Genomic DNA, 15,533 nt, shown 5'->3' on the forward strand with positions numbered 1-15,533 from the left:
ATAGGGCTCAGCTAGGCCTCTCCAAGGATACGCCACACAAAGGACCTGGTCTCCTACTCCACAATGCTCACAGATGCTCTGTTCACTATAGCCAGTAACTGGAACAACTTCAAATGCCCTTCAGCAAATGAGTGGACAAAGACAATGTGGTGCATTACACAACAGTGCAATACTCATTCACAAAGAAAAATAAAACCATGAGCTTCCCAGGTAAATGGATAAACCAAGAAACCACAGAAACCAAGAAAGGACCACAGCTGGGGTGAATAGAAGAGGAACAGCAGGAACCAGGTAATGGGAGGAGGAGGTGAACACAGGGAGAGACTCAAACTGGGGAGAAGAAGACAAGACAAGGGGCAAAGAGCACTGAGGCTGTCTGAGGAGCCCTACTACTGGATATTTACTTACTATTATACAGTCATATTAAAGAAGGTGAGGAGGACAAAGCTAACAGAGTTGATAGTGAGATGTCTGAGGGTAGAGGAGAATGGGAAGTGTTGTAACTAACACAGACACTAGACACTGTATGCTTCAGATTTTTAATACAGTTTAATTAGGCAATCTGGAGGAAAACCAGATCTTGATTATAAAAGTAAGCTAAGCATATTTAAAATTAGCTACTAGGAAAAATATCAATGTAAGTGAAAATATTTTACTACTAAAAGAGAAAGGTCAATGGGCAATATTTTGATAGAAAATAATAGACAGACAGACATTGTGTAAGTAAAATCCAAGGAGACCAGCTGGAGAAATGACTCACTCGGTGGTTAAGGGGACTTACTGCTCTTGCAATAAGTTCAACTCTCAGCCCTGTATCCAGCAGATGACAATTGCCTGAACCTGCAGGCCCAGAGGTTCTGATGAGTCCTCTCACCTCTGCGAACACCCACACCCGTGTGCCCGATGCATGCACATACATAAACATTTTGATTAAATTTAGAATTAAAAAACAAAACAAGGAGACCAAGAATAAAAGCTAGTGGAACTTGTGTGTTAATTAATACCACAGTAAAAGTTTGTGCTTGTGTTAGGTTTTGACAGAAAAAAAAAAAAAAGAAGTTAAAGATTAGTTCTGAATAAGTTCATGTAATTACTAATAGAATTTCAAAAGGTCAGCTTCCACACTGTATGCACAAATGATTATCTACCTTAAAGGCCAAAGTGTCTACAAGACAAAGAAATAAAACATGAAGGGATAAGGCTGTATTACACCTCATATGCACAAAGTCCTTGGTTTGAGTCCCAGCATTGCATAAAACCAGGCATGTGGTGCGAGCCTATAACCCTAGGCCTAAGGAGGAAGAAGCAGAAGTTCAGTGTATGGGCCAGCCTCGGCTACGTGGTGAGATGGAAGCAGGAGTCAGGAAAAGTAAATATGAAAATCTGCAGTCTCAGAAGACTGTTGTAGAGATGCCAAGTGGCACCGCACCAGCACTACAAAGACAACACAGCTGTTCTTCAGAAAACACAACACCAGAGCACAGTGGCAAACACTTGTAATCCCAGTACTCAGATGCTGAGGCAGCGGGATTGAGAGTTTGAGGCCCTGGACTACAAAGGAGCATCATGCCTCAAACCAAACAGGTTGAAAACATAAACAGAACTCCCCCAGAGAACTGAGAGCAGGTGTTGCACACTCACGTTCTTAACAGCACTATCTACAACTCAAAAGACAGAAGTGCTTCAACCGCTTGGCAGATAAAGAAAAGGCCCCATATCCATATAATGAATATCCCAATGTGGCCTTCAGATCTCAGAGCTGCTGCAACACGGGTGCACCGTAAGGACATGGTGCTGGGTAAAATAAGCCGGTGAGCAAAGAGCAAACACTGTGACTCCACTAATATGAAGCGTACAGAATAATCAAGCTTATAGAGACAGAAAATATAAGGTAGTTGTCAAGAGTTAGAGGTAGGAAATCCAACAGATAGAGTTTTAGCTTAAAAAGATGAAAAGTTCTGGGGACAGACACAGCAATCACTGCACGGTGAGATGAATGTATTCAATGTCACCAAACTGGAAGTGTCGGCAACTGTGAACTATATTATATTAACCTTCCTACAATTAAATTAAAAATGATGTGAACAGCAGGAGACTATGGGACATAAGAATTCACATGAGGGCTGAAGAAGTGGCTCAATGGCTAAGAGCACTGGCTGCTCTTCCCAAAGACCTGGGTTCAATTCTCAGCACCCACATGGCAGTTCCCAACTGTCTCTAACTCCAGTTCCAGGGGATCCAACACCCTCACACAGACAGACATGCTGACAGAACACCAATGCACATACATACAAATAGATGAATTACTTATAAAAAAGATTTACTTTAATTAACAAAATGCACATGAAGGAGCTTTTTCAGGGTAAGAAAGCAGGAAGACTAAAAGAAAAACTCAGGATGGTCTATAGAGTACCTTCTTGGTTAATTTTTGAGAAGTTAACAAGGCAAGTTAAATCAGAAGTTCAGTTTTCTCCTTTCAGTAGCTGTCCAGTCAGAGGGGTTTCTTCCACACAGCCCAGGTCTACCTGAGCAGCAGGAGCTGTTCCGCCTGTCACACCAGGGATGCAACTCATGCTGACAGGAGTGACCCTTCCTTCTGTTAATGTTTTGGCTTTGTTTTTTGAGACAAAGTCACCCAACTGTCTTGAGCTGCCAGTTCCCACTAATAACATAGAGACAATTGTTATTTATTCAAGCTCAGGCCTTAGCTTAGGCCATTTCCCAACTTGCTTGTGTGACTTCACCAGCCCATCGGTGGTAGTTCATGTTTGCCACCGGCTCGCACCATGTCTCAGTCTGTCAGACTTCCTCTGTCTCTGGCTGGCAACTTCCCCACCTCTCATTCTTCCTACAGTTCCTATCGTGCCTGTCCGCTCTTCACGAACCCAACCAGAAGGTGAAGGAGTAGAGTGTCTACAAAATATGATGCAGGTGCTGAGCAACTGGAATAGCAATACTGAAGTCCATTCTCAGCTCTGCCCTAGGAAATCAGTTTGAATGATGCAAAGACAACCTTTACATAGTGCACAATGATTATCCCAACAAGACAGGGTTTCTCTGTGTCTCCCTGGCTACCATGAAATTAATTCACTCTGTAGACTTGGCTGGCCTCAGAATGAGAAGGGTCTCCTGCCTTTGCTTCCCAATCTTGTAAGAGCGGGTGAAGAACAAGGTCTCAATGTGTTCCAAGCTAAGTCTGAACTCCAAATTGGAAGCCATGGTATAGCCAAGAATGATCTTGAACGTTTACTCATCCACATGCTGAGAGCTGGTCTTACAGGAACACGCATCACACGTAATTTTATGTACCACTGGGGATGGAACTCGAGGCTTCTGCTATGCTGGAAAGCATTCTACCACCAAAGCCACAACCTCAGCCCCTGAGGAATCTCCACTGGCCAAAAGAACTGATGGGACTGTGCATAATGTCAGGCCTTGGGAGAACAGTAATTCCAGATGTGCTAAGAGGAAGGAATGGGAACACACAGCAGTGGAAATGTGTTAGCTACTTGCATGTCAGTAGTTAAGATACACAATATAGATCTAAGTACATAAGTCATGTACTTAGGAATGCATGTAAACTGCATACTTTATCCACAAATAAAGAGCAAATGTAAGTTTTAAAATCACATACCATACTCAGAAGAGAAGGTACTACTAGAAGGAAAAATACACAACACAACAGGCCAGGAGATCACGCCCCTCTGGTAGTAAGAGGAAGAACAGCCCACTCTACAGGGCACTGCAGAGTTCCTATCACTGTGGGATCACTGTCCACTTCAGGCAGACCAAACCTAAAAGCAACTCAGCAAGTGAGGAAGCCAAATCAAAGTCTGGCTGGTATAATGAATGCCTCATTAACATTTAATCACACAGAGACGCACAGGGACAAAGAGACTCGTTGGACAAGCTTGACATTGAAAACAAAATAAAATGTCTATATTAACAATAGCTTGATATCCTCCAGTTACTTACCTCAGAATTTGATAGTGAGTCTTTTACTCGGGGAGACTGAAAGAGACACAGAGAGAAGCTTAGTAACTTAGATGGTAAGAACTTATAGTCAGTTTAAAGTAGTGAATGCCAAGGAACTGCAAGTAATACTGACTGAAAGTCACTGTTGCACCCTGATTCATAAGCTAACTCTAATTAAGGTCTCTGGGAAGAGAAAGCTGCTGTGGTATCATTACAGTCTTTATCCGGGCGGTCAGATCAATATACAAGTTAGCAGTTACAGCCAGGAATAGTGACTCAAGCATGCAACACCAGCATTCAGGAGGCAGAGGCAAGTCTACAAACTGAGTCCTAGTCCACAGCTCCACAGACACACACCCTTACCCACCCACCCCTGCACCTGTATCAAACAGAACAGAATATAACAGAGCAAAAGAAAAAAAAAAACTGAACAGTATCTATTTTATAAGGAAACATCCATATGGTCTGAGTTCCCCGGAAACAGAGGTCATCCTCCAAAGCAAATTTCTTTTTACTAATAACCATATTAAGTACCTATGGTGAATTACAGAGGAAAGTCTAAGCCTTTAAGCTAGTTATCAACATATTTTCAAAGTCCCATTATAAATGTTCTTGCACATCCATGTTTACTGCTGTGCTATCTACAGTAGCTACATGTCCATTAACAGAAATTGGATAAAATAAAAATGCTAAGTATACAACAGAATTTTATTCAGCCATAAAGAAAAACAAAAGCATGGCATTTGCAGAAAGTGAGTAAAATCGGAAATCATTAGGTTGAATGTAAACCAGCCCCTCCGTAAAAGACAAACACATAGGTGGTGCTTATATTTAAACTTTTGTTTGTATTTGCATTTTCAGTGAGTCTAGGATGAGAACTGCAAGAGTTAAAGAAGGGATTTTCTCAGGGATGGGCTGGAAAAAAATGGGATGCACGTGGCAAGAAAACAGAAGATACTGGAAGGAGGAAGGAGACAAGGAAGGGGATGAAGAACATGACCGTGAAAAGATAGCAAAAACAAGGCGTGAACAGAAACACATAGCAAAACCCATTACTTTGTATACTAACTGTTAAGTTGATTTTTAAAATTCTCAAGTGCAGTCAGTGGTGTGTATGTAGGAGATATGCTAAGGGAGCCCGCCACCCTATACAGTGACCAAACCCTGCTACTTACAAATCACAAAACTATTGGTTAGCAATGGGTGAACTTCCCCTTGCCTAGTCCTAATGAACAATGCCAGTGTGAACAGATGCTGAAGCAAAGGGAAGCAACATGAATGTCGGTGTTAACAAAGAGACATTACAATGGTGTCTGTGGCCGTTACTATCTTTAAAAACTAAATAGCAACATGGGGGAAAAGAGAGGAAACAACACACACAGGCATGTGGGGACTGGAAAGGCCAAAGAATAAATGTCTGCACTATTCCAACACCCGACATGGGACAGACTCGAGAGGCTGAGCAGCAGATATAAGAGTGGTTAGTAATCTTGAAGGACACAGACACCACCCAAATTAATGAAGAGAAGCAAAGGTTCACCATTCATCATTCTTTTGCAGGACTTTCCTAAATTTAATGCTTAATATATATTTGTCAACTTTCATTGGCAAGACCTTAAAAACCTTAGCTATACAAAAGAATCATACTTTAAGAAACCTACCAGGTAAGTAAACATTCTATGTTGATCAATCAAGAGTCCTAAGGAGCCTGGGCTTGGTGTGCACACCTTAAATCCCAGCACTAGGAAGCAGAGGCAGGAGGGTCTCTAGGACATAGTCTAAGGCCAGAACACTCATAAAGAACTCCACACAGCCAGGTCTGCAGAAATACTACCTCAAAAAACAAAACAGTCCTAACAGCTCCACCAGGGTAGATCACACAGGCAAACATGCCCATTATTAAACTCACCCACTCCCACTCCAAAAGAAAGACCCCAAGGCTTCTAGCATAAGCACATATGTACACACACAGAGAGAGACTATACACACAAGATATCCAGTATATATCAACTGAAGAAGCCCACTACTCCTCTCCACGTAAAGCATATTATGTTCCAAGGCCTTCCCTTCTAGTTACAATTCTTCTGCAGTGTCTAACTGTAGTGAGAATTTTGGAATTTTGGTTTCTTCAAAAACAAAAACAATAAAACACAGAAACAGGGCTGGAGAGATGGCTCAGCAGTTAAGAGCACTAACTGCTCTTCCAGAGGTCCTGAGTTCAATTCCCAACAACCACATTGTGGCCCATAGCCATCTGTCACGTGATCCAAAACTCTCTGGTGTGCAGAGTATACTCAAATACAGAAAATAAATCAATTTAAAACACACACACACACAGAAACATAAGAACGTGCTTTTGTTTTAATCTGGCGCAAGGATGTCACACAAAACTGCTTCGGACTGTTCATAGCAGCTGACTATGATTTGTTTGCCTCATGCTATAGAAGGGACTTGATTTTGCCAGCTGCAGGTAGTTTGTGCAACTGTTCCCAGATTTGGAATTCTGGGAACTTTTCAGAGGGTATATAAATAATAGCACTGCCCCCCACACACACACTCAAAGGGGGCTTGTTGGCTGTGATTTGTTCAGAAGTCATGCACAAGAAGAAACAAGAAGAAATAAGATATCCTGATAGGTTAGATCAAACTTGCCCCAAGGAACTTGACACCCCTAACCAGCAGGAAGTAGTCTAACAATAACAGTGCCCCCCCCCTTCAGACCCCTGACTTTATTCAGAGAACTCTTTCCTTCCCTTCTATCCTTTCTTCTCACTGGTGTCAGTGGGCTCAAAGGGTAGAAGACAGAAGCCACAGAGGTGAATGCGGGCTACATGCAGCCATCAGTACATCCGTCTGGTCACTGTCCACATCAGGACAGCTTCCCCTCTAGACACGGCTACTTTAACACATCCCAAATCCTATCACATGTAGAGACTGACATTATAATATCTGGAAAACCCTGTCTATGGCACTTGTCTTCTCTGTTTTAGCTCTTCAAGCTGTAACAAGACTCAGAGGCAACTCTAGAGTCTACGCAGCCTCATGTGACTTACCCGGAGCTGAGAAATGGCGGCTTTCCCTTCTTCGCTCTCCTCATCAAACTCATCATCACTCCACTCCCAGCCGCCGTCCTCTGTCTTATGGAGACGACCACTGGAGCCGGGGACTCTGCGGACCTGAGCAAGAAAGGCATGTGGGTAATGGACTGCTCTGTACACACTCAACAGGAACTTCGGACAGTTCTATTTCCCATTTCTTCTACTACCTCAGGGAAATAGCAACTAAGTCACGTGTCTCTAAAACCTCACATCCTCCAACCCTCAATCTGCTCTGCCAGACTCTAGCCACAACCCTCTTTACTGTGAATCCCAATAATATCTTTTATGTTAGGGCACAGGGGGAAAGAAATCTAACATATTCACATACCAAGACATTTAAAGGGGAGGCAAGAAGGTTTCAAATACACTGTAGACAAAGCCAACAGAGAGCATCCATTCTTTTTTCAAAGGTTTTTTCCCACAGTTGGGGTCAGGACCTAACTGTGTAGCTCTGGCTAACCTGAAACTTGCACTCAGGACCAGGCTGTAACATTGATTGGCCTGTTTGTCTCTGAAGTGGGGTATTGGGATTAAAGAGGTTCACCAACATGCCCAGCTTCAACTCTTTAATTCAAAATTATAAATTATATACTTCACAGAGATTCCAGAGTTCAGGAGCCAGGCGACTACAGACAGGAAAGGATGTAGGTCAAACCCTAGCCGAGGAAGCACGAACCTGGGGTCAGTGTTCAGTACTGGTGGCAGATACTTTGTGCCAGCCAAAGTGGTCCATGCCCAGTTCTGAGATGAGAGCAAAAGAACTGAATTCAAAGCCACCCCTGGCAATATGTGAGTTAGGAGGGCAGCCTGAGCTACATGAGACCCTGACTCAAAAAACAAAACAAACGACAACCAAGCCCACTGTCCTCATCCTGAAAAAGTTATACCCACATCTCTACTGGGCAAATTATATCACACCAATTGGATCAGAGTATTCTGGTGTGTTCTTTGATGTAGCAACTTAATTGAGTTCAAAGAGGGTGCAGTGGCGGGACGCACACAGCCCGCTGCAGGGTTGGGATGTGTGTGCCCGCCAAGAGAGAGTGAGTGAGTGAAAACAGCACAATGGGGCGGTCGTGGATCACCGGATCAAAAGCAGCCAGGGTGGGCAGAGCGGACCGCCTGAGGCAAAGGAAGCAGGGTCTGAGAGTACTTGGGAGCAGCGTGGAGCTGCTGAAATAAGGTTACCCCAAAATGCCATGTCGCGGTATAAAAGGTTACCTTTTTTTATTTTTACTGCAACAACACCACACAATTTACACAATGAGAAAAGTTTTTTTTTGTTTTTTTTGGAGTATCTGTAGTTGGTAAAGTGTTACTAACATTCAATTGGGAACACACCGATCACCACTGATCACCATTCTCCCAGCCATCAGGTCACTGCCCGTTTCTCCCCAACTTCCCTCAGTTCTGGGAAACTGGCCTACTGCAGTCTCTGCACTCTTGAACATCTCACACAGAATCATATAGCATGTGCTGTTAACACGTTTTAAGGGTTCATTCAGGTTATAGCATGGATCATAATAAATGCTCCTGAAATTCCTTTTGGAATGTATAGTATATACTATACACAGAAAATTCTTAATATATTTTTTAAGGAAGCTGAAAATACACTTGATCCACCTACACTAGCAAGCACCAACAATAAGCTCCAAGTGACACCAGCTATGTGGCTAGGACCTGCCAGCCCCTACAGGGAGCATGGAATCGCATAGCTGGTTCAGGAAACATGTTTACACTGTGGAGTTTGTGTGTCCTTCACTCCCTACTCTACTTCCCTTCCTTCCTTCTGCCTTTTTAGATGCAGTCTCACTACATCACTCAGACTCGGCTCCAACTCCCGAGCTCAATTTTCAGCCTGCAGGTACTAAACTTGAAGCATGCAGTGATAATCCTGGCAGCTGCTACCAAATGTCTAATCTCCTCAGGAAATCACAATGGAAACACTGGTAAGTGGAGAAGAATCTGAAATTTATCAGCAAATCGTATTGATTATTCGGATATGGTATAGGTCACAACTGCTCACAGAGATCCCTAAGCCAATCTCTGGTTTTCAATCCTTTTGTTCCAGCCACCCAAATACTACAGGCATATGGTTACAGGTGTGAGCTATGAGACCCAGCTTGTGCTTCCCTTGAGATCAGAACTCAGTGATCTTAAAGAAACCACAGTGAAGACACTAAACCATTTCAATTAGGACTTACTGTGATTACAAGCATAGAGGTTTTAAACTGCACTCAAATTATTTGCAAATGTTTACTGGGTACAAAGACCTGACCTAATCCTACTGACATGTGTGGTGAAGTTTTGTTCTAATAATGTAGAAATGCTGCGAGTGTTAGATGGTGATAAGTTCTCAAAAGAGTAAAGCAGAACATGTGGAAGAGAGCCACGGGAAGGAACCTCTGTAGGTCAGGTGTTAAGAAGAAACTCCTTTAGGAAGGGCTATACTAACGGCCTAAAGTAGCCGCCATCCTGACCTTTCCAATCCCCAGGTGTCAGACGTCAGTCATCGGGGATGAACCCACGGAGCACTACGCCTGTGCTCCACCTAAGTGACAGCAGTTGATAAACACAAGGGAGAAGAGCAAGTGAAAATGGAAGGGACCTTTTTCTAGAAGGGAAGAAAAGGCTAGCTGCTCAGGAACACTCTAGAAGAAAATGAGGATCTCTTAATAACCAGATGAGAGTGTCCCTATCTGCAGAACGGCAAAGCTCTGAGGTGAATCAAGCTGGGTGCTCTGAGTGAGACTAATATACATTTGCTCCTTACTAAGCAAAACCTCTGGATAATGGCAGAAATCTCAGGAAGTGAAATGCATGGGTAGTGGGTTTCTAGCAGAGTGGTCCTAACTCCCCAGGTGGCCTTCTACTGTATCATGCGGAACAGAGGATCTCGGTCTTCCCCTCCAGTCTATTAGCAACAGAAATCCATGGGACAGCATTTCCTTCACATTTGCTAAATATCCCCGAAAAGGAGAAGAGCAAGGAAAATGGAGCATTTTATTTTGCTGAAATGGCAAACATGTATTTTGTCCAAAGTAGAACTTTAATGTATTCCTTATGCTCAAACTAAGAACAGCGTTCTTAGAAACAACATGCACAAAATAAAGTGGTTGGCTATAACATGTCTTGAGTTAGGAGGTAATATGACTTACACCCCAAGCTTCTCCACCTCACTCTGCATAGCTGGAAAGTGCATCGGGGTTTGAGCTGACTCACTACTTGTTGTGCTCGGGGAGCAGTGACGCGCAAGCACACAGCTGACAGGTATTTGCTGATTAGATACATCAAATGCTTCAAAGCAGCTGAAAATAAATAATCCTCATTTCTATTTCCAAAATAGTATCCAGTTTAAAATACAAAATAAACAACCGAAGCAAATTGAAATGAAACACCCCACTTACCTTTTTAGATCTTTCAGAAATGGTAGGTGCTCTCTGTAGAATTTTTTCTTGAAGAAACTCTTTATTCTGGAAAAGACAAGTCAGTTTCAGAAAGTCAGTTGTCAGAACTTTTAATGAACCAACATGTGACACAGAGATGTCAGCCACAGTTAATATGTGTGTGGTAAGTGCTCTGTGACAGAAGGGTTTCCACTCCAAAGGTTTTTATACAACACTTCCAGTATTTTTCAACTAGAGAAAAACCTTCGGTGTATACTAGGAACCGTTTCCTATGAAAAGCTCACTTTACTGTATAATTTTGTCTTTGGTCCTACACTGCCAAATATGCAAATGCATTAAGTTGGGCTGTTAAGCATTTGGTAGTTCAGCACTAAACCGTGAGATGAGAGCTCAATCTTCACAGACTGCTTTACAACAGGAAAAAGGATGTTCGTGTGCATACAGATATGTGTGCACGCTTGTACACTGTACTCGACATTTGCCTTGTCTTTAAAGATAAAATCTCTGGCTGAGACTTGAGGCTCACCAACTAGCCTAATCTTACTAGCCAAGGAGCTCTAGGGACCCATCTGTGTCCACTTCCCCAGTTAGAGAATTATAAGCCAAGTTTCCACACCTAATTAGTTTTGTGGGTTCTAGGGATCAAATTTATGCCCTCATGCTTATGTGGAAAGCATTTCACCCCAGCTGCCAACACAAGTTACCTTACTTACCAAAGACTACATAAATAATACCTTTAGTAAATTATTTTATCTACCATCACATCTCCAAATGTAACCGTCTTAAAAATGCAACTGTGAACACAGTGTGAGTAACAAAGGAGCATCATATGAATGCACACACTGAAAAGCTGAACGCCCACCTTTGCTTTCTGGAAAAACTTGTGCCTCAACAGTTCTGCTGCTGTTGGTCTAAAAACAGAAAGGAAGGTTTTTAGTTTTCAAGCATATTGTGAATTTCCATGTTCAAAAACGACAAATAATTTCCTGGACAGCTAACTAAAAATCTCAGTACATTCCACTTTCCTTCGCCTGCTAAACACCAACATAACGCTGCACCAGACACAGTAGAGCGAAAACTCGGAGGAATGTGAAATGAGAGCCAGCCCTGGTGGCTCCTGAATCCCAGTGCGGAGGCAGGGGTGGGGGCAGGAGGGTCTGAATTTGAGGCCAACCTGGTCTACATAGTGAGTTTGAGGACAGCCATGGCTACACAGAGGAGCCCCTGGAGTAGTGAGAATAAGAAAAGTGATAATAGCAATTATAGAATGTTTGAAAAGTTCATTAGTAAACTCTGTTTCTAGAAGAGAATTCTAAGGACTCCCTATGTTTGCTGTTTAGCAGTATCATTTAAGGGAGTGAGACAGTACTACCCACAAGTTTTACCAAAGCACAAAAATGCTTTTACACGAGAAGAAAAGCAATCAAAAAATTGGTTCTTGTTACACAGCAGCCTAACAGGTTTAATTTTAAGGCAACTATGGATTATTAGAGATGTCTCAATTTCTCTTTAAGAAAAAAAAAGGAAGAAATTTTCAGTTTTCCAAATTTAATTCAAATTAAGTTCATACATGTATGATCTTGTTTGGAGTAAATTCTTCATTATCAACTTTACAAGCTTTTAAAAGAGGATCACTAAGAATAAAGAATTTACTCTTCAAAGACCACACCTACTCTGACACATACTTACATGCAATGCTAGATAATGCTACTGCTCAGAAGCTAAGAGGTACAGAACACTGCTCAGGACAGATGTGCACCGAGGAGCTTGTACGAGCCTGGTAAGCTCGTCCCTCTGAGTACAACTTCAGCCTCAACAGTGGTTCTTAAACACTGCTCTGTCTCAGAACACCTGGGCGGTAATTTCATTCCTCACCAAAAGCATAGTATTTGGAAGCAAGAGCCAGGTACTGGTAGTTCTCAAACCTTCCCAGGTAATTCCAAGGGAACTTCAAGCTTGAGAACTAATGCTCTAAGAGATTATAACACAGAAAGGAAATGAGTAAATGGCAAATACCTATAAACTGAATTAAACAGTGACATTCTTGGTTTTTTAATTCGGTAAAGATTTCAATGGTGCAATGCCTTCTTTGCCCAAACAGCATCTTACTATTCATTTCTTTGTTCTAGATCTGTTTCCTTTTTTCTAAAGTATAACTTTTGGAAAAGTGAAGTCTAAATTATTACAAAAGATGTTCTTCCTTTCGTGTTCACTCTTGAATAACATGAATGTGACTGTCTGGAGAGCTGACAGTTTTTCTCGCTCAGCATTACTTTGCTCCGGCCTCACTGCTGTGACTAGAGGTTGCTGTCAGTACCTACAGTCGGGGCTAGGGTTCGGGGACTACTGAGGCTCCACAAAGAGTGCACAGATAGGAGAGAGGGTATGCTGTATGGAACCTGGGACAGTTTTTTTAACATGGGGATTCAAGAGCTAGATAGCCCATTCTATCTTTCCATTATCATTACCATTATTATTATTATTATATTTCTCTTATTTTTTTTAAGTCTCATGTATCCAAGGCTAGCCTCAAAGTTGGCTGAATAACCATGGATGATCCTAACGCTAGGATGGCAGGCCTATTATTTGAATATCACATCTCCATTCTCACTAATCTCTCCTTGAGAAGTCTACACTCATGCATCCGTGTGACTGTGTATATACAAGGTGAACAACCCATTTTATTACAGGTGACTTTGTACAAGGCCGGTTAAGCTCCAGTCTGTTTCTTCTTCTGTGAAGCAGAGAATGGAAAGTGCTGTCCTGTGGATCCTGTGCGAACTAAATGAGACAGCACACATGTTCGTGCTCACACGGTGTGTGCTTATGCATTCACAATGTACCTGCTAGCTAATCAGTCAATGGTTGGTTGTTTTCTTTCATCTGTTTAATGGAGCTGTGGTTTATGTTATTTGACCCTAAAATACTTAAACAATGCTATTCTCCGAGTCCAGTTACTCTAACCACTCATGCTTTTTAATTTTTTTTCTTAGGTTGATACTTCTGAGAAATTCTGGTCGAGTATTCTATAGCTCAGGCCTCAGCTTGGAGCTCTCTGCCGTGAAAAGCTTCACTTTTCTTACTGTACAGCTTCCAGAGGTTCATCATGCTGTAACCTTATTTAGTGGAGACAGTGCCTGTCTACCGAGCCTCTTTACTGTTAAGTTCTTTTTTCTTCACATTTTATTCAATTAGGAGCAAATCACAGTCCAGCCTACACATTTTAACTTAATCTTTCAGTTCTAAAAGTCTTGCTTGATTCTTTGGTCAAGTCTTTTCCCATGGTTTTTTTTTAAACAAATTTGGGGATTTATAATCTTTTCTGATACACTGCATTGTCCAAAATTCTTAAAGAACAAGTGCCACTAGTTCCTCTGCATTGTCACATGTGTGCTACAGCTTGAACTGGGCATGTTGGTCCCAGGAGCTATGGGACCTGGATTGGCAGGTGTTCAAGTGCACTTCTGTAGCCGCCAAACAACAGTGTTCCAATGCTTCAGCCGAGAGGTGCTGGATATGTATTCAGTGTGGTGAGAGATTTTGCTGCTTCTTAAAAATGACTGAGAAGAAAGGCTTCTTGTATGCACATACTGTACATATATATGTATGTATATGTGTGTGTGTACATATACATACAGAGGTAGAAACTCAAATGCATAAGCTAAACAATTTATAAAAAAGGAGAAAGACATTTCTGATGGTCCTCTAAGTAGGAACTCAGCTGAACATTTCCTCCAGGTGGACCCACAGTTCCAGTTCCAAGAGTCACAGCATCAGCGACAAAAACACAACCTCATAGGACATCAGACTGAGTAATGTGCTGGTGGCTACTGGATTAGTTAGAGTTTCTTCTGTAATTTATGTATTCTTCACTATTTCTGGCACCTAAGGATCTTTACATTTGATTGATTTTACCTATTAATTTTATGTAGTTGTTTAAAAAAAAAAAGTAAAGTGTTCTTTTTATCGGCTAACTTGGCAGAAACAAAGGAATTCCCTACCAGTTTTAGCCACTGCTGAAAACCAGAAGAAATCCTAAAAACATGAACATGGACTTTGCTACCTATTTCCCTTACCCTTTCCAATATTTCCAACAGTAAATTCTGAAACCCCATTACACATATTAGACACATGATCAAGGATGTCAAAGTCTTTTACTTTTGTCGACCTTTAGAGAAAACAAAATTAAACAACTTTTAGTACTAAGAAACTTAGCAGAATATAGTCTTCCTGTGGTATCCCAGAAGAATCGGTTCCAGGACCCCTTTGCCAACAGCAAAGCTCTGATGCTCAATCCCTTGTATTTGATGGAATGGTATCTGTGTAGGACACACACAGCCCTCCTGCACTTTGCACCACCTCCAGCTTAACTAGAGCAGCTGCTGTTGTGCCAAGTGCACTGTGCTGCTTTTGGAATGAGGGCCAAGAGAAGGCCAATGACGCTGAGCACTGAGGAGTCTGAGCAGAGCCCGTGGATCCCTGTGTGGCTGTGGAGGCGGTGGATCTGGGAAGCTGACGCACGAAGACAGAGCAAGACAGAGTGGGGATGCAGCCCCACGCTACAGCTCACAGTCAAGTCCCACCTCTAGGACTATGGATAAGATGACCTCAAAAATACAGGGTTCTACTCAGTGATCTCACCTACAGTGTGGTTCAACAACGCCACACACACATAACCTTACTTAAGAACCTGCTGCTTACCACTCAATGTGTCTAAAGCCAAAGAGAAAACTATTTGAAACTTTGATTACTAAAATCTTTTCTACATGGCAAGTAAAATTATTTGACATGAAATGTAAATGTGTTGTTACAGTTCTCTTGTTATTAAGCTGTAAATGGCATTTATATTTTAAGTGAAGGTTGAAAAGAAATAAACTTACCCATTAACATGGCATTTTACTAATACAGAACTCACAAATATAATGTCATAGTTTTAAGAAATTAATCAGGAATATCTGGGCAACTTAGATATATTATATAAGTACACAAAGTAAACTCAGTCCCTTCTGATCTTGTAAAATGGCCTTTATGAATGTTTCTAACATCTGTAATT

At 41.9% G+C, this 15,533-nt stretch overlaps 1 protein-coding gene across 2 annotated transcripts in view; it reads right to left on the minus strand.

The window, feature by feature from the left end:
• OXSR1 (oxidative stress responsive kinase 1) overlaps window positions 1–15,533 on the minus strand; it is a 72,005-nt gene that overhangs the window by 12,913 nt on the left and 43,559 nt on the right. For both annotated transcript variants that reach the window (XM_080934362.1, XM_080934361.1), the window contains 4 exons: window positions 11,343–11,391; window positions 10,481–10,546; window positions 7,029–7,151; window positions 3,976–4,011 (listed from right to left, as the gene is read on the minus strand). In XM_080934362.1, the coding sequence (XP_080790488.1) occupies window positions 3,976–4,011; window positions 7,029–7,151; window positions 10,481–10,546; window positions 11,343–11,391 (274 nt within the window). The remainder of the gene's footprint in view (window positions 1–3,975; window positions 4,012–7,028; window positions 7,152–10,480; window positions 10,547–11,342; window positions 11,392–15,533) is intronic.

The sequence above is a fragment of the Micromys minutus genome (genome assembly GCF_963924665.1).
Source record: "Micromys minutus genome assembly, chromosome: 21".
Lineage (NCBI taxonomy): Eukaryota > Metazoa > Chordata > Mammalia > Rodentia > Muridae > Micromys > Micromys minutus.